At 41.4% G+C, this 20411-nt stretch overlaps 1 protein-coding gene across 1 annotated transcript; it reads right to left on the minus strand.

The window, feature by feature from the left end:
* Positions 1-17138: 17138 nt before the first annotated feature.
* On the minus strand, positions 17139-17869 carry LOC127780512 (seed allergenic protein RA5). The gene has a single exon (XM_052307432.1). It carries the CDS (start codon positions 17867-17869, stop codon positions 17390-17392), a length of 480 nt encoding a protein of 159 aa, XP_052163392.1. The 3' UTR covers positions 17139-17389.
* Positions 17870-20411: the final 2542 nt, after the last annotated feature.

Here is a 20411-nt window from a genome sequence, read left to right on the forward strand (position 1 = left end):
CCAGAGTTACCGACAACACTGCTGTACATCTCACTTGCAACAAAAGCTGATGTGATGTTGTGGTGATACTTCTCGACCCCTTGTAAGTGGCACTAGTGCTCGGTCACAATGCTAACTTTCCAATAATCTTTCCATTTACCCTTATATGCATGAACACGCCACGGACAATCTTCTTTCACGCACCTCACTTCATATACATAATTGGTTGACTTGACCACCCTAAACTCTCTCATCAATGAGACCGCCCAATGCTTCACTGCCTCCTTCATATCCTCCTTATGAGCATACGTAGCACCCTCAATTACCTTGTTATCCTTGTATTCCCAGGGTACATGATGTCCCTTTGAGATAACAAGTCTCGAGAAGTCCTCGTTTGTCCAATCAGTGGGCATTACATCACCTTCCTCATTGGATGATGCATCACCCTCCGCTTGCTCGTTATCCGAATCTTCCCTCTCCATTTCATCAACGATTGTACTGATTCTCTCCCCCTCATCTGCCACACCCATGGCCTGCACCACCCTTGTGTCATTTCCCTCATCTTCCCCCGATGGTTTAACAAAATACCCCACATGGCTTGGACCCTCGACATCTTCGGTTTCCATTGCAATATTTCTATCATTTTCATGCACCGACACAAAAATAACCAGGGGCAATGACCTTTCAAAAGCCATCTCCAGATACCGTTTCCAAGCAACAGTGCTATGCATCGGCATGAGTTCTCAAAAATAACCTTCCGTTGCACGACTCACTACAACCAATACTGACATTGTGTGGACTTCTGAGTCTATTCTAAATCCTCGCATCAACCAATTATAAATTGACTAAAATGATCTCTCGGCAGGCCTATCGATGCCCTTATATGTCATTACAAAATCTGACAGATCAACACCATCAGGACCAAATCTAAGGTTGCCTTCACCCTGAACTATCTGAAACATGACCTTACTTGACATTGTGCCTGATGAAAAAATATCTATGTTAACTAAGTTCATATCATACTAACCAGATCTAACCCCCCATTCATCAATACATACTACGCCCTAAGTTAAAGATACTACAAATAAGTTGTATGTCCTATGTCTCAAATTCTAAAATAGGCTGTGTGCTACAGATCTACTAAAGTATATGGTAAAAAAACTAAAATGCAACAAAAAAAATGAAAACACATTTCAAATGAATGTATTACCTGTGATGGAGTCAGCAAACCAGGAGGGCTTCGCCGCTCCCCTTCTCCTCCTCCTCACCCCTCCCTCTTTCTCTTTCTCTGGATTTTGAGTGAATATAATGAAAATTCTGAGAGGGGGAAGGGGTTTTATACTCGGAGGGGTAAAAATCGCCCTCCCTAAGGGCGGCAAGGGGGCCGCCTGCAAAAAACCAGTCCGCCCTTTTGCAGGCGGCCCCCCGCACAGTAGTAAACCGCCCTCCGTAAGGGCGGCGAGGGGGCCGCATGCAAAATGGCAGCCCCCTATAGACGGCCGTTAGGCATGCGCTAACGGTGGTCAGCCACGTCACGAAAATCGCCCTCTGGGAGGGCGATTTTTCCCAGAGGGCGGCGGGCGACTACTTTTGTAAAATTTTGAAACACAAAATTACTTTTGTAAATATTTTAATAAGAAAAAATTAAAAATAAAAAAAAATCTTGAAGTAGGAACATTGGATCTTGGCCTTTTGGCCCTCTCCTTGAAATGAGGTGCCAGCACATTAAGCTGGGATTGATCAGTCACACTGAAAGGGAGAGCTCTTACAACTTTCCTGTTACTATTAGGAACTCTGGGACGCTTGGGAGAGCCAGCATCCGGAATCAAGAGAGCAGCAGAGAAAGTAACAGAGCAGGACCTCATATTGAAACTTGGTGGGGCAAAGATAACATCTGACTGAATATTGATCACTGTCAGAGAAGGGGAAAAACAGGCTATCAGAGGCTTGAAAATTTATTCCAAGCAAAGCTGTACGGGAAGGGTTCGGAATGGCACAGATGGGAGAGGTAAGCCGTAACGGACAATTTGCATCTGATTGGGAACCTGAAGAACATGTTGATCCAAAATCATTACAGAGTCTGAGGAATCTTCTATAGTGAAATCAACAATCGAAATGGAGTCCTATTGCATATGTTCCTGCTGTTGCTGTTGCTCTTGCTGAGGACCAATGCTGTCGGCTTGCTGCTCAACCAAGTTCTGTATCTGCTCCAATAAATCATCGTTACCATGCTGCAAGTCTTGAATTTCATTATTCAGATCATTGATTTGCTGCCAAAGAGGGGGGAGATAGTAAACTCTCCATTAAGAACAAAAGTGTAGAGAGTCCAGGACTCTCCATTGCACCCCATGCTAGCCGGATTTTCCATAACAATCCTTCTTGGAACTACACTGGGTTCAGTGTAAAGACACTTGACAAGAACCCTACCCAGAACCCTATCTCTGTGATGCCAACGAATCATTTTCCCAAAAGTGTTGACAGCACGCTCAATATGAGGTTCTGATCTATAGTCTGGCGGGATACCTAAGATAAGAACCCAGCCCGAGCGAGAGAAGGGGCAGCATCTCCATTTAGTGATGTTGCCTGGGCGAACAAACTGAGCATGAAAATCCCCATTCGCTAAAAACATCTGATCACCAGCCACCAAAATATCTCTATGCAGTTCGGAAGGGACTTGAATAAGGTACAAAGCAAGAGGGAATCTGACAACCCGTATGACATGCATATTGTACTGGTTATTTATGGTATGAATCACCTGGTGAATGAGGTGGGGAAAGGCTTGTTCTGGTGTCTGTGGCTCACCTATGTTGGACCACTATTTCTGCTTCTTTTGGGGATCCCGTGATGCATCTGTTATGGTCGAACTATATTTGGAACTCTACAAACCTTTTCCATTCCTGCTTTCCAATGGATAATCTGGGTTCGTCTGGTAATTTTGATATCATGGTTACCTATTCTTGGGTGATATCTCTTTTCTGGAATATAATCTCAGATGGAACTTTTGTTTCCATTTACATGGACAATCGAACTTTCAGACAATTCAAATGAATCATAACAGGAAAAACAAACCTTGTAATATTCTGTGTTGGAACATAAGGGGAATTAACTCGGCAGACAAATGGAGAGCTAATATGATTCTATTTCAAACAGTCATTGCGATGTTGTATGCTTGCAAGAAACCAAACGGGAATCTTTTGATCACTCCTACATCCGTAAAGTTTGCCCTAAGAGGTTAGATAAGTTTGTTTTCCACCCATCCATTGGTGCCTTAGGAGGGCTTATTGCATGTCATTTGGAATAGCAGTATAATTCAGGGAAATCTTTGCCATATGCAATAACTGTGGATTTCACATCTCTGGCAATGCCCGATGACCATTTGTTTCTAACAAATATTTACGGCCCTTGTCAAGGTGAACTTAGAGAAGAATTCATCAATTGGTTCAATGAGATTGACATTAGTCCGGACCAGAACTGGATTTTTTTGGCAGATTTCAACTTTATAAGGTTAGTTGACAACAGTCAACAGATACATTCCTGGAGGGGATTTCAATGACATTCTCATCTTTAACGAAGCGATCAGCAATGTTGGTTTAATAGAATTGCCGCTTAAAGGTAGAGCCTACACCTGGAGTAACATGCAAGACTCCCCTCTTTTGCAACAACTCGACTGGGTGTTTATCTCGCCAGCCTGAGCTTTTCACTTCCCTCATTCAGAACTGACTGCTCTAGCTAAAAATATATCAGATCATGCACCATGTGTTCTGTCCCAAAATCAACCCGATTCAGAGTTGAAAATTTTTGGACTGAGATTCCTGATTTCTTGAATATGGTTCAGCAATACTGGAATATTCCTATCCCTACCTCCAATCCTGCAGTTGCCCTAAATGCGATGTTAAAAAATCTTAGAAGATGACTCAAAAACTGGAGCAGAAGACTCTCAAATTTAAACACTGTTATTTCCAACTTGTTAACGACCAAATTTGGTATCATCAACATCAGAGATGAAGATTAGATCGAAGCAGAATCGAAGATGAGGATTATCGCGGAGACAGAGTAAGAATCGGCTGGAGTTCGGATCGGTTACGACTAGGATCGGCTAAGTCCGAGTCAGACTTGGTTAAGTGATACATCCGATTCCGACAATATGACTTGTATCCGACATCGGGTTTGAGTTGATGTGCTTCAAGATGATTGCCATACATGGATAGAGTCCTGAGAAGGCAATTGTATCTATTAATTAGGATATTTTATGTAAATTCCTTAGAGATAAATATGGGCAAAAGTCTGCCGCAAAGACTTATGGTATCTTAGAGTTTGTTAGAGATAAGAGTTGTGTCCGATATGGACATAGTTTGTAATTTTCGGGTATAAATAGACCCCGAACCCCATGTAATCAATTAACACACGTTCAATACAATTTCGGCGCATCGCCACCCTTTTGCTTTAGTTTTATTTCGATGAGTTCTTGCTTTCGGGTTGAGCTGCATCGGTTTCGATCTTCAACAAGAGGTAAAAACTTGTTATGACGGCTTGCGTTCTCAGGATTAGTGCTTCCATCTTTATGATACTCCAATCTTGTTTATGTAATTCGTCGAGTTATCATATATCTTACATAATCTCCGGCAATATTGCTACTTAACCTATTATCAGCTAACATCTGTTGGTTGAAGGCAGCCGATTAGGTTAAGCATCGATGTTGACTTAGATTATGCAGGATATCCACCACTCTATGAAACTTCCAGCGGCTTGATTGTCTAGATATTGTTCTTCTTTTCATACTTAATGCTGCATCAGTTGAGTTTGATCTATTAAGTCGTGCTTAGAATATCAATCTCTAGCTTGCCTCCTGGTTGCCGATTAGGGTAGTATCGGCGTTTCAACCGATCTTATCTAATTTAACCTTATTTATTCTGTGAGCTTCATTGATATATTAAATCTGCCCTTTGTGTTAAGATCTTGTCGCATTTAAGTATATTAGACTTTTGTTTGATATATTCTACTTGTTTTAATATCTTAATATAGAGTGGTATCGGAGTATTAGCCGATACATGCTAGATCTATCTGATCGGCTATGTTATAAAAATATATAATCCTACTATTAATATATATTTCGACCTAAGTGATTTATACTGTCTAGGCATGACGACCGATCTATCCCAATCACTTGATTTAAGTATATATCGATATAAGGAGTGTATATTGTTAATATCTACAGCCGATCGAGTAGATTTAGTTCTTTCTTATTTGTTTATAACTGCCGATCGATATATAAATGACATCGGCTCAAAGATAAATGATATGTCATCGGCACTTAGCCGATCAGCTATCGTTTATAGGATTAACCGTGTTTCTTTGTCTTTATTTCTTGTTGATTGCAGGATCAAATCAACTGGCACGATAACACACCCGAAGGCGAGTTTTGGACCTGCAATAGAGTTAAGCAGATCTCCCAGACCTCGTGTTTTACGTCAACAATGAAATTCTTCTGCAGTTGGACACCCTGGAAGAAAAAAGAGCTCTTTTCACCCAAGAGAATAACTTCAGAATCATTTTAAAGAAACAGATCCATACTCTCCTAGTGTACAAAAATGAATTTTGGAAAAAGAGGTGCACTATTCGTTTTGTCAAGTTTGGTGATGAAAATATCAAATTTTTTCAAGCCTCTGCCACAGACAGATTCAATAGGAATAAGATCTCTCATCTCACTCTGGAGGACAGCACTGTTGTTACTTCACATCTGGACAAAGCACAGGTCCACTACAATGCCTACAATGATAGAATGGGTGCCTCAGGAACTTGTCAGATCAGCCTTGATCTCTCTTACCTGGTGAGTAAAATAGATGGTTTGGAATGTCTTTCCCAGCAACCCTCCAAAGAAGAGTTGGATAACATAATGAGGAAAATGCCCACTGACAGAGCACCAGACCCTGATGGCTTGAATGGTCTGTTTTTACAGAAATGTTGGCACATTATCTCAGAAGATTATTACAAATTGGCCCAAAGCTTTTTCAACAAGGAAGTTTCTATTCAGAATCTCAACAATTCTTTCATCACCTTAATCCCATTAAAGCAAAATCCTGAATCAGCAAATGACTATCGCCCGATCGCCTTGCAAAGCTCATCTCTTAAATTTGTGACAAAAATAATGGCAGACAGGCTGCAATCAGTCATTCTCCAAATTGTCCATGAAAACCAATATGTCTTTATCAAGAATAGAACAATCCAAGACTGTTTGGTATGGTGTTTCGAATACATTCATCAATGTCACCAAAGCAAGAAAGAAATAGTAATCATCAAGATAGATTTCGAGAAAGCCTTCGACACAGTGGAGCATAACATTATTCTGGAAATGCTTAAACACAAAGGGTTTGATAAAAAATGGAGAAGACTGGCACATGATATTCTCTCTACAGCCACAACCTCTGTCCTTCTTAATGGAGTGCCAGGAAAAAAATTTATCTGCAAAAGGGGAGTCCGGCAAGGTGATATTCCACTTTCACCCCTGCTTTTTGTCCTAGCTACTGATCTGCTCCAGTCGATTATCAACATGGCTCACAGAAAACATTTAATCTCTTTGCCAATCTCTCAGAGCTCTGATCAGTTCCCAATTATCCAATATGCCGATGATACCATAAAAATCATGAATGCAAATCAAAGAGAAAATTTCTGTTTAAGAGCCCTTCTCCAGATGTTTGCGCAATCAACGGGACTTAAAAATCAATTTCCATAGATCATGCATGATCCCCATCAACGTCACTTAAGACGATCTCCACATTCTAGCAGGGACACTAGGATGCAAAACTGAATCTCTACCTTTCACATATTTGGGTCTACCTATGGGTCATTCAAAGTCTAGAATCGTGGACTACGCCCCTCCCCCTTGCTAGACAGAGTAGAAAGAAGACTCTCGTCAATTACAACATTTCTCAATTATGGCCAAAGACTAACCATGGTTAACTCAGTCTTATCTTCCCTCCCCACCTATTACATGTGCACATTAAAACTGCCAAAAAAGATAATTGAGCATATTGATAGAGCAAGAAGGCACTGTCTTTGGAGAAAATCGGCTGATACCACAACTAAACCACACTCTCTAGCAGCATGGAGCCTAGTATGCAAGCCAAAAAACAAAGGAGGTTTGGGTATAATCGATCTGGAATATCAAAACATCTCTCTTCTGACGAAGCATCTTGACAAGTTTTACAATAAACAGAAACTCCCTTGGGTTCATCTTATTGGGAGCAAATACTATAAAAATGCAAGCTTACCCCCACATGCATGCAAAGAAAAAGGCTCTTTTTGGTGGAAGGACATTTTCAGATTGGTGCCAATCTTCAGAGCAGTCACAAAGGTTAATCTTAACAGTGGAGACACTGCACTTTCTTGGAAGGACTTTTGGAATAGAAGTGGTCATACATTAAGTGATTTTCAGCTTCCTGCGTACCCAGACAACTCAAGACCTTTTCCATTTGCCTCTCTCCACTCAGGCAATGCAAGACTGGAGCATTTTTCAGACTCAGATTCAAAATCTCACTCTAGACAATGCAAATGACGCTTGGCTCTACAAATGGGATGGTCAGAAATTTCAAACAAAAAAATTGTATTCGCTCTTCTTTGCACATATCCAACTGGATCAGCCTCTAATTGCTATTTGGAAAAGTAAATGCACAATGAAGATCAAGGTTTTTCTCTGGTTATTTTTTTTTTTGACCTTGAATACTGCCAGGGCTTTGCCCAGCAGTGTGATTTCATTAAAAGGGAAAATATTTACAAGGGTTTAATTACAACAAAAACCAGGAAGCTATAAAGTTTGTAACCAATCAAAAACAACTTGCTTAAGAGGATCCTTCATTCTGCAAAGATGCAGAAGAATTTCTTTTGAGAAAAGAGCCTTCCATGATTGAAAGGAAGGCGCCACATTTTCGAAAATGAGGCCATTCCTTTCTTCCAAATGTGACAGGCAGCTAGAAAAAAGATTTCCAAGAAGCCCTTTCCACCCAGAGAGGTAAACCTCCACCTTGAATAAGTAATCATCTAGAAAAATTCCAAATTCAGATTCCAAAATATCCTAGAGTTTGCCAGCACATTGAACTGAAGGGACAACTGAAAAATAAGTGCAACTGAGTCTCCCTATGTCGTCCATCACATAAGACACATGTGAGATCAACATCCTCCTTTGCGCAATGCCTTCTGTCAAGCATGTCCCTTGTATTAAGCCTATCACTCAAAAGTAACCAAGCAGACACCTTTACTTTCATGACACAATTTGTCTTCCATAACCAAACAATTGGTCTCGGGGGGTTTAATGAGAAAAAATTAAGCTTGTAAAAGCGTTTTGTAGTATAAGCAGATGAATTCCAAATGAAGCTCCAATTATCCCCCTGCCCCTCAATCAAGTTCAGATAGCTTAATTGGTCTTGCAGCTGCAAGAACTCCACATAGGCCTGTGTAGACAGTGGCAAAAGAAAAGAGTCCTCCAAGTGTCTAGAACACATCTTGCTTATAGATTCCTCCTTCTGTAAAGCTAGATGGAATAAGTTTGGGTATTTCACACTTAGCACCTCATCATTCCATAAGTCCTCCTAGAAAAGAACTGATCTACCAGATTGAATAGCACACTTTGCAATGCCCCTGAAGATGTCAGATAGAACCAAGATATCTCTTAGCCAAAAAGAACCCTTATTAAGCATTATATGTGGGACCTTAAGTGTACACTATGAACTCCAAACTAGGTTCACCCAGGGCAATCTAGCACCATTGTACAACTTCACCAAGTGTTTCATCAGGAGAGCTGTGTTCTGCACCCTCAGGTTAACTATGCCAAGGCCTCCTTTATCCTTTGGCATACACACCATATCCTATGACGCTAGGGACTTTCTTGTAGAACCTTGATTATTACCTCTCCAAAGACAGTTCTTCCTAGTAGTGTCAATGGCCTTGACCACAGTGACAGACAACTGCGAGGAGCACATATAATAGGTCGGAATATAGGACATCACAGAATTAATCAAGGTCAGTCTACCACCCTAGGGGAGAAACATTGAACTTGCTGTAAGCCTTCTTTCCACCCTGTCAACAAAAGGGGCAAAATCAATTACTCTAGGCCTGGTGGTGCCCATTGGAAGTCCTAAATAGGTAAAATGCATAAGACCAATAGGACGGCCCAACAATCCAGCCAGAAGCCCAGCTTTGTCAGAAGAATGATTGAGGGGATATATGCTGGATTTACTGAAATTAACCTTGAGGCCAGTTGATTGAGCAAAAGAATTTAGCAAAACTTTGAAACATAAGATTTTTTTCTGTGAGGCCTTGAGCAAGACTAGGGTGTCATCAGCATATTAAATTATTGGAAAGCCTGTATCATCATCTTCATGAATTGGTTTTGACAGCAACCTCAGATCAAAGACCTTATTCACCACTCTTTGAAGGAGCTCAGCCCCCAACACAAATAGCAAAGGGGACAGAGGATCTCCTTGCCTGACCCCCCCTTTTGCAGCTGAAACACTTACCAGGAACTCCATTCAAGAGTACTGAAGATTGAGCCGAAGAAAAAACCATATTAACCCATTCCAGCCATTTTCTAGGGAAACCCATTTGATGCATGACAGAGATGATAGCAGAATGTTCTATAGTATCAAAAGCTTTCTCAAAGTCCAATTTCAAGATAATGATCTCCTTTTTGGATTGTTGACACTGATGAATATATTCAAAGGACCATGCAAGGCAATCATGGATTGTCCTTCCTTTAATGAAGCCATATTGATTATCACTTATTAACTTCAGAATTACATCTTGTAACCTATTAGCCATTAATTTTGTTACGAACTTTAGACTGATCCCCATGAGTGAAATGGGTCTGAAGTCATTTACTGTCTCAGGAGAACCTTTCTTTGGTACCAAGGTTATGAAGGAGTTGTTTAGAACCTGCAGATCAATAGACTCTGCATGAAAATGGGCAGCCAATCGGTAATAATCTTGGGCTATGATGGACCAACAACTCTTTAAGAAGTATCCATTAAAACCATCTAGACCTGGAGCTTTATTTGCAGGGATTATCTTGATAAGACTATCAATTTCCTGTGATGAAAAAGGATCCACTAGACTGTCCAAATCATGCTGTTCAGTGAAAAGAGAGGGCAGATTGAAAACCATAGCTGGAAAGGTAGACACTCCCATTCTGCTTTTCAAACGTTGATAGAAACATCATGCAAGGTAACAACTTGCCCATTATGATCACATATCTGGGGGATAGAGTTTGATCTAAACCCTGCAGTGGCAATGGATTGAAAAAATTTTGTATTCTCCTCCCCCAAAACCATCCATCTATTCGTACACCTTTTTTTCCAATAGATTTTCCTGAACTCCAAATGTCTAATGATCTGAATTTTAACTACTTCTCTAAAATTCCATTCCTGAGTTGTAAGGACTCTAGCCTCCTCAATATGATCTAAGAAGTCCACCACTTTATTGAAATTTGAAAGAAGGTGGGTCAACTTTGACAAGTTCTTACTCCAGGAAGAAAGCCTTTTCCTGAGGACTTTAAGCTTGAAAGACACACATTTTGCCGGATCCTTATAGCCAGGGTCCAAGGCCCAAACCTGAGCAACAATATCAAAGAACCCTGCAACCTCCACCCAAAAATTCTCAAACCTGAAAACTGGCGATTTTGGAATCTTGGTGTCTAATTTAACCACACAAGGCACATGGTCAAAGATATTTCTTGTGAGTGGGACAACAATAGTGTTTGGGAACTGCAAAGTCCAGGAAGCAGAAGTAAAAACCCAGTCCAATCTTTCCAAGAGAGGCCTCTGCTGCATGTTAGACGAAGTGAACCTTCTACCCTTTAAGGGGATTTCCAACAGACCCAGGGAACTAATAATATCATTAAAGATAAATATGTCATTCATATCAGCCCCAGACTTGTTTCTGTCCTCCACTGATCTATAAAAATTGAAGTCTCCGAGAAAGAGCCAATTTTGATGAATATCAATATGAACATTTTGCATCCAGGATATGAAGTCAGATCTTGCAGGACCAGAACAAGGGCCATACACACAAGAAAGAGACCAAATCTGAGAGGACTGCCTAGAAGTGAAGTCCGCTGTCACAGAAAAAGGCAAGATTTCCCTTATAGAGCCAAGGAACACATTTGACATCCAAATAACTAGGATTCCACCAGAGGCCCTCATAGAAGGAGCAAAAGCAAAAGAGTCAAATTTCTTGGGGGCAAACTTTTTTATCTCAGAGATGTTAAAAGCATCTTTTTTGGTTTCCTGAATATAAGCTACCTGACACCCACTAACCTCCAAATTCTGCCTGAGAGAAAGCAACTTGGGTTCTGAGTTCATCCCTCTAATGTTCCAGTAGAGCACATTCAAAGATTTAAAAGTATTACTTATGATTAAGGAACAAAAAAGGCTTATGACAAGCAAAGCTAACCAAATTAACCTGCTGAACCAACAACTTGAGGAAGCAGTCACACATATTCAGGTACAGATGTCCAACATTCTGACAAAAATTATTACAGACCCAGTGTTTACAGCAAAAAAACAAAACCCTAGAGGGTGACTGCTAAACAATAGATAGCTTGCATCTTCATGCTTCATCCATTTCTGGCCTCAGCATCTTCTTTCTTCTATCACCTCCCAGGCTTGATTCAGCTACCTCCTCAGGAGTGAGCCTGCACATTTCCTCCCCCAACTTTTGCAAAAGAGAAATTGAAAATTCAGAGGGAGAGGAGTCAGAAGAAGGATCATCATTTGAACTCAGAGGAAAATCAGCCTCCTTAAGTTTACCATCATCAAGAAGTTTAGAAATACCTACAAGCTCTTTTAGTTTTTTTAGCTGACTTGCCTCTAGGCTTGCCAATCCCCATTCTAGGATCAGATTGTAGTTCCTCTTTGTTCATCTGCAACCTGGGACTCTGTCTTCTATAGGTGCTGTATAGCACTGTCTTGCCATCCCTTTTCTTAACAGGAGCTTTAGGTGGCATGAGTAAAGCTGGGGCAGTAGAAACTGGACCTGTTGGAGGCTGGATATCAAGTGGCTAAACATCCAGAATTTTTAGACTTGACTCGGCCTCATCCAGAACTTGTAGACTTGAATGAGCTTCACTCAAGGGAGGAGAAATAGACTCTATGGGCCCAGTAGCCAGAGTATCTTCCAGCAAAACAGTGAGGGAAACCACATCAAAAACAATCTTCCTAGGCAACACAAGAGATGTGAAAGGGTCTGCCACCTTTAGAGCAGCAGGGAAAGCTGAAGCATTCTCCTGTAGCAGGGAAAACATGATGTTTTAGCCCTGCAAAGCTTCTCAATATGCTCATTTATACCAGCCATGGGATAGAAATAGGGATGCCTGGGATTCTCATTCCTAGCTATATCTTGCAGAGCCTGCAGGAACTTCAAGGTTTGATCATCACAGTCAGGATTCTGGAGATGTACAAGGGTAGTAGAAGGAGTGAGCTCCACAGAAAGTTGTGCAAGGGTAGTAGGAATCACCCTTTGATCCATATTAACCTTCATAACTTGCCCCATTTGGTTGTCCTGACCCCATGCATCCTCCACAACACCATCAGCATCCTGCTGCTATTGCACTAGATTATCCCAACCTCTTGGACCTGGTTGGGGTTGACCCATCTACCAAATATTCCCCACATCAGGGTCATTACCATCATCATTAGGGTTGGGTTGTGGGCCCGCAGGTGGAAGATCCTCCTCAGGAGGCATATTGATGAAGTCACTTTCCAGCAAAAAGACAGAAATAGTCCATGACTCACCACCACCACCCTCACCAACTGGGTCATGCAGAACAATCTTTTCTAGGCACAGAATCATTATCCTTAAATTTAGCCCTAATTAGAACTCTCCCATTCATTTGGTCCCTTTCAAGCCAAAAGGTAAGGCAGCCAAAACTAGCAGTAGCTAGATTCAGAGGATCCCAATCAATGAAATCAAGAGGGAAATCCAACAAAAGAAACCACCCCTCTCTATTATACTGAGTAGCTCTCCAATTAGGCCCTTGATCATGCTTAACAAAGGTAATTGAGTGGATACCATCGTAGATAAAGGGGGGCCTAAGAACCAGAGAATCTCTATACATAACAGATCGCATTTGGAACATACCCACAGCAGAAGCATGGCGGAAACTATTACGGTCATCAAAAAGCCTCTCATCAAGAATGTGATCAAGAATCAAACCCCTGTGGAGGTCCCAATCTTGCTCGGGCAACTCAGGTTCCACTAGGGCCAAGCAAAAGTTTTCATGCCTTTTCTCTAGCCTCTAGGGGACGGTAAGATCAACCCTAGGAACCCTCAAATTACCACCATGGATCACCTGATAGCCTTGCCGAAGAAAGCGAAGAGGGTTAGGGTTAAGATTCGCCATGAGAGGAGAACTAGAGAAAGGAGGGGAGGTTTCCATAGTGTTTGTCCCAGGAGAGTGGAGACGAACAGTTTTGTCCGATTTAGCTGGCGTTAATTTCTTAACTCTCCAAACTTGAGCACCATTACTCCCAGACTTTCGGACCCCAGCAATAGCATTAATGCGGGGAGGCTGAACAGACTTATACTTGCAAAAGCGGGCCACATGACCAGGCTTCTTACAGGTCCTGCAAGTAAAAGGCCTAGTGTAGGTACGAATGGAATGACCCGTGCCCAAGCATCTACCACAAGAAAGATCTGAATTTGAACCAAGCGATAATTTAGGATCCCGGCTATCCCGCTTAATTTGAATTTTGCCCACTTTCTCCGGTTGAGATGCCAGAGTATCACTGGAGTTGTGCTTCTCCAGAGGAAACTTCAATCTCTCAAAGACAAATTTCACCGGAATAACACTTTGAACAACTTGAGCATAGGTTTGATCAACGCAACGAAAAGAATTAGAGACTAGGTGCTTCTTAGGAGAAAGCAAAGTCCACTCTTTCATCTCAGCCCTGGTCCAATCATCAAGTTCCCATTACCAATTCGGACCTCCATTTCTCCAGAGAAAAAATCTCAAGAAAAAATCCTTACACGAAAAAGACTTGAGACGATAGACCCAAAGACCAACTTGTTTAGAACACACAACAAATGAGAAACTACGATCTTTCAACAAGCAAACGTCAAGATCAGCCGGGGAGCCACCGATAGCCGCTCGAAGAGCCAAAGCCACCGAAGAAGTGTTAAGACGAAAATTCGAACGAGGTAGATCCACCACTAACCGGAACGGAGAAGAGCTGAATTTTCTTGAGAAGTGAACAGGAGAATGAAAACATTCCCAAACTTCATCATGAATAGCATCGCCGGGGGAGAAATTCCAGCCCCCCGGCGGTGCCGGAGTCACCATCGCCAGTCATTTGGAAATCGCCCATCGCGCTTCCGAGAAAACCGGACCTCTTCGCCTTAACAGAAAAGACATATTACGAAGCAAACATCTGAATATCAATTCTGGACCCATCTGTGGTATATGCAATTCCGCTTTGTGAGAAGACTTTCTACACCAATTTTTCAACTATTCCTTTGCAAGACAGTGCTGGAACTTTCTTGAAATCCATTGGCAACTACATCACGAGTTTATGATCATGGTATCTGCTGCAAAACATAATTTTGGACATCCCTTTTTCACTGAAACTATTGCTGTGGCACTCTGGAACATATGGAGAAGGAGGAATGATTTAGTCTTCAATAATATTCAGCCCTCTTTCACCCTCTGGAAGTCTCAGTTTAGAGAAGACTTTACTCTACTTTTGCATAGAGTGAAAATTCAGGATCGCCCCCTTTGGCAATCATGGCTTGAAAGCTTGTATTTTTTTTTGTCTTTCTTCTTTCCTCTCCCTAATCTTGTACTCTGTTTTATTTTAATCCAAGCGCAGTAGGCGCCTCTCCTGCTGTTTTTCCTGTCAAAAAATATGGTTCACAGACTTATTGCAGAAATCAGAAAGGGAAAAGCAAAACAGGCCTCCGCACTCATAACCTTTACTAATAAAATATCCTAGTATAGACACGACTACTTTATTAGACTCGAAAACCAACTTAAATCCGTCTCTACATAGATGAGAGCCACTAACGAGATTCCTGTTAATAGTAGGGACGTGCTGAACGTTCTTCAGCTGCACGATCTTTCTCAAAATAAACTTCAAATCTACCGTGCCAACACCATGAACAGAAGCACGTGACCCATTCCGCATTAGGACAGTGGAATCCCGTGCGACCTAATAAGAAAAATATAGAGAAATGTTAGAACAAACATGTACATTTGCCCCTGTATCAACCCACCAATAAGTAGACTGATTAACTGAAAAAATAGTAGGTAAATTACCATACCCGCTTCCTTCTCCAGTGTTACCAGTGGTCACATTGGCAGACCTAGAAGTCTGCCCTGCAGGTGCCTTCGTCTCCTTGCGTTGTGGACACTTCTTGGCCAGATGACCAGGAAAGCCACACACAAAGCAAATTCTCTCATCCTGGTTTGGATTACTGTTGTTCTTCTTCTTCTGCTGAAGTTGGTGGTCTGCTGAGCTTTATATTTCCCTTTGTTCTTGTTTTGGGCCTTGTACACAACATTGGCATTGGATTCCCTCCATAACCCTTAGACGCAACGTCTTTTTCCCGAGCTTTCTCCTCAACATCAAGAGACACTATCAACCCCTAAACGGAGTATTTCTATCTCCTGTGTTTGAGTGCAGTACCGAAACCTCTCCAAGATGGAGGTAGTTTCGCAATAATGCACTCAACCACAAATTTTTCGGGTAAGACACACTTAAGGAGTTCGAGTTACTTAGCGATGGTCTGTATTTCATGAGCCTACTCAACTACAGAACGGTTGTCAACTATCCTGTAGCCATGAAACTGCATCATGATGTACAGATTGTTGGTATTTTTACGGTCATAGATAAATTCGCAAGAGCACAGAATATACTGATGTAGCACTTCACTTGGAAGTATACGCAGGTATCGACTTCCGTAGGGAACGTATCTATGGAAAGCTTAACTTTAATCCTAGTGAGGTACTTCGGGCACTGGCCAGCTCGCTGCTTCCAGATATCGCTCTACTGTGCACCCGGACAGGGAGGACTTTAGTGTCTTGAGGGTTGTCACCACCTCTACAACCACCTCACACCTACTGTTGGATGCGGAGCAAACACCGGAAATCAACTACCTAGACACCACGTCTACGCAGTTAATAACTACTTTAGTGTTTATAACTCACTAAAGTAATCACTATATCATAGTTGATTATAGTGAACGATGATCCCGTACTTTGAATAGGAATTAACCAAGAAATAATTCTCATCCAGTAAAACTAAATTACTCAAAATATATTTGTATTATAATCAGAGTAATTATTAGAGCAAAAGAGATAAGAAGAGGATTACCGACAATTCCGGAACTCCTCCGACTTCTTCTACTCTACTCTCTCCCTAATCTAGTATACAATAAAGTATAATAGAGCCTCTTATAATTCAGCTCAAGCTTCAAGTGTCTGTGAATAAGGGAGAGGAAAGGGGTATTTATAATGTAAGCTTGTTTGGGACTGCGGAGATCCTCCATAGAATCCAAAGGGCATCTTCACTGCTCTCATGCCAAGCGTCCCTTCTGATGACAGTTTCTACTGGTTTTAACGCCATAACCGTCATAGGGAGAGCGTTATCCACCGAACGCATCCTGGGCCTGGGCCAGCGGCCTCCGTAGTGGTTCGGCCGGGAAGGCTCTGTTGGCTCCGATTTTCAACCTGGACACTCATTTTGGGCCCCTCATTCTATTGGTATGGATGGAAGGCCCATTTGGAGGTGTTTAATTAGGTTTTTGGATCCAAAACTCCATATGTTCATATACGTGTTTGATTCTCTTCCTCTTTTAAGTATATTTCTTCTCAACTGAGGTAGTTTGTCATCACCTGCATACGAATATACACCAAAACTCATAGAAATTGTTAGAAATAAACCATACCACTATGTTGGATGTTTTATATTTATGGTTTTATGCAGGTATTGACGGTGTCCATTCCACCTTTTGTTACTTATTATTGTAATAAGATATATAGAGATGCAGCAATCGTGGATGTGAAAATTAATTTTTGGCTGGCAAGTAAGAATCACTCTTTTCGTTTTAAAATAAGCGGCCTTATTATAGAGGGCTGCAATAGCAATACACCGTCAACACGGTCATCATGCCGACGACCCTCTGGCCACCGCAACCCTGCAGCGGCACCATTCCACCGACATGGGCACCCTCCTTAGCATGACATTCCATTTTTCGATCTCATCATCAAATCAAAGAACAACGACGGATAGCTAGCGAATCATCAAGATTTATAGAGAGGAACATCGGAGTTCATCATTTATTCACCACACATATGCTTCCAAACAAAAGGAAAACACTAATTATTTTAGTAACCACACCACGCACATGCACAGCTAGTTACAGTAGCCTAGTAGCCAGATCTCGCCAGCCAGTAGCAGACACCACCTACGCCGTTGGGGATGTCCACATTGCAGAACGCCGGGAGGCTCGCCGCCGCATGCTCGATGTCCCCTCTCCGGCAGCCGCGGAACACCTCGGCCATGGGGTGCCCGACATCGGGTGCGCCGAGCTCCCTGTAGATGCCTCCCAGCATGTGGCTGATTGCCTCGCACCTGCACCAGCTGTCGTCGATGGCGGCGAGCTGCCGGCAGCAGTCTCGTCGGACCTGCTCGGCGGCGGCCGTGCCACGGCCAACGCACTGGCGCTTCACCAACGCCCGGCAACGCGGGAGCGGGTACATCGGGTAGCCCATTCCTGGCTGACAAAGCTGGCCCGGGGTGTAGACCACCTGGTCTTGGTGGTGGTACTCCGCCATGGTCGCCGTCGCCACGAGCATGGAGACGACGACGATTAGCAACACTGAGAACACTACCTTGTTGGAAGCCATATTTTTGTTGCAGAAAATCTTAACTATCAATTTGTATATGAGAGGGATAGCTATCTATGGGTGGTTTCTATATATAGCTATAAAGACTAAAGTGATCTCAAGAACGGACACAATTTTTTTTGCTGTTCATAATTGTCATTAGCTTGTTTGAGTAGAACATTTATTCTGACTCACACCTAATCGATTTGGTCATGATATGGATAAAAGTTTGTTAAAGTGGACTGTATGCACCACATTTTTTCAACTTGTTTTGATTCTTCCGTGCAAGAAAATTAATGCGTATACTGTCAACAGACGTCGAGTTACGCAAGGTAACAAAATCTGTTGATCTTTATTTCCATGGCTTGTATAATGATCCAATTTGCAAGACAAAGAAAAAGAAGAGCTCAGAACAAATATTGTTAGAAAATATGCTCTGGCAGTTAAAAAGTGTTCAGCAATGAAGCTTTAACACACTAGATTGCACAAAATTAAGAAACGTGTGATTTTAGTGTATGGGTTCTTTTCCGTATCAAAGCCAAGCGAATCGAACATAATTATACGAAAGCAAAAAAAAAAAAAAATACAATTACAACAAAAGAAAAGGTAATCGATTAATACAAGTGATCGAGTGAGTTTGTCTTCATGTCCTTTCTCTTGCTTGAAATTGAGCTCAATCCTGTGAAATCAATGGTTTTGATTTATATATTTTGTGATGAACAAAATGAGACATTTAATTTATATTGGATTTGATATTTGGTGATTTAAATCCTGAATATTTTGTGTTTATTTATGATTTATAGTTTGAGTGTTTGCCTACACACTGTACTGTAGTACATCATCCTTTTTACAACGAAGTATTAATTTAGTTATAATTTAATTATATTTAATTATTTGAGCGGGGTAGAAACTAACCAAGCTTGTAGAATTAATGTAAGGCATGTAGAAAAGCTCTTATATATCTAATAAATATCACTTAAAAACTATCTTTCTATAATAGTTGACACAACAAAGCCTCTTAATTATTACTGCACCGAAATAATTTTTTTATCACTCTTGTTTTCTTTTCTTCACTCCATACATCAAAATTTCCTTTGATAAATGCTAAAAGTTGACTCTCACTGTTGTCATACATACCAACGATTATCTTTTCTCCAGTGTCTCTCTTCCATTTCACCAATAGTACTCTCCAAATGAAAAGCTATCATATATCAAATCAACTAATTGAAGGCTGTTGAAGCCCATGAAATGCGGTGAACCACATCCATTTATGTACATCCATACACAAAGACTGATCCTCACCAGTTCATCTCACATTGAACTAATTCAGTTTCTGCAGTGATGACTTCTGTTCATGCAGAAAGATAACCTGTAGCTAGTAAATCAGTACTGTGCGGTAGGGTTAGGATGCATCAGGAAAGAAGCCCCTATCCAAGTCCAATTATCTGTTCAGGGAGCAGACTAGTTCTTGTGTGCTACAATACAATTCGGTTGTTTCTTGAACAAGCAATTTGTAAACAATGTCTAAAGGTGTAACCAATGGAAAACATTTCTGAATCTACTTTCGAATTCAGCGCATATATACAAGCAGAGGTGATCTACATAGCTGGAGCATATATACATTTAATTAAGATCATGAAGTGAGATGAACGGTTCTTCTCCTCCTTCATATTTTCTCCACAAAGTATGGTGAGTATTTTCTACCGTCGAAGTGAGCTATTAATGTTCCTATCAAAATATTGTACGTCTGCACTGGCACCACTTCGAAAATAAAGACAAATTTATTCAGACAAAACACTACGTGATTCTTGAAATATAACCTTGCATCAGCGACTGAAGTACAAATTAAAATAACACACATAATACCCAGGGCCGGTCTACTAACACAGGATTCACGTAAAACTCAGAAACTAACACACATAATACCCAGGGCCGGTCCTGAGTTTTGAGTGGCCCAATGCGAAACTAAAAATAGGGGACCCTTAATATAACATCTAAATAATAATTTATATAGATATATAAGTTGTTAATGCTTAACACTTGAATTACGTCAAAAACAATATTTACATAATAGGCTTCATAATATTACCTTAAAATTTGTCCATTGTTGGGATTGCTCACTCACAGCTACAAGTGTTAATCACAAACACTTTTGTCTCTCTCTGGTGGGAAATCACTTCCTCTCTCTCTACCGTGTTTTTTGCCACAAACACACACGCACAAAGACTTCTCAGGTAGACACACACAAGCAGCACAAGATGCAAGTTTCTGTTGATTCAACCACGCACGGCCTCATCATTTTTCTCATTATATATAGACTCAAATTACATGCAAAAGATAACAACCAGCCAATTCTCTTGACCGGGACTCACGCCATGCACTAACAAACTAACCCTCTATGCAAGGCTGCATGTACACCTACATGCAAGCTAACAACCAGAACGTGCATCTATCCACTATTGCGTGCATGCTGCGTTTCCACGCCAACGAATGACACAGCCATCTTGGCCACTTCGCGATGTCATGGCGCACGACGTTCTCCTGCAGCATCTCACGTACCCGC

Source organism: Oryza glaberrima, chromosome 7, assembly GCF_000147395.1.
Source record: "Oryza glaberrima chromosome 7, OglaRS2, whole genome shotgun sequence".
Lineage (NCBI taxonomy): Eukaryota > Viridiplantae > Streptophyta > Magnoliopsida > Poales > Poaceae > Oryza > Oryza glaberrima.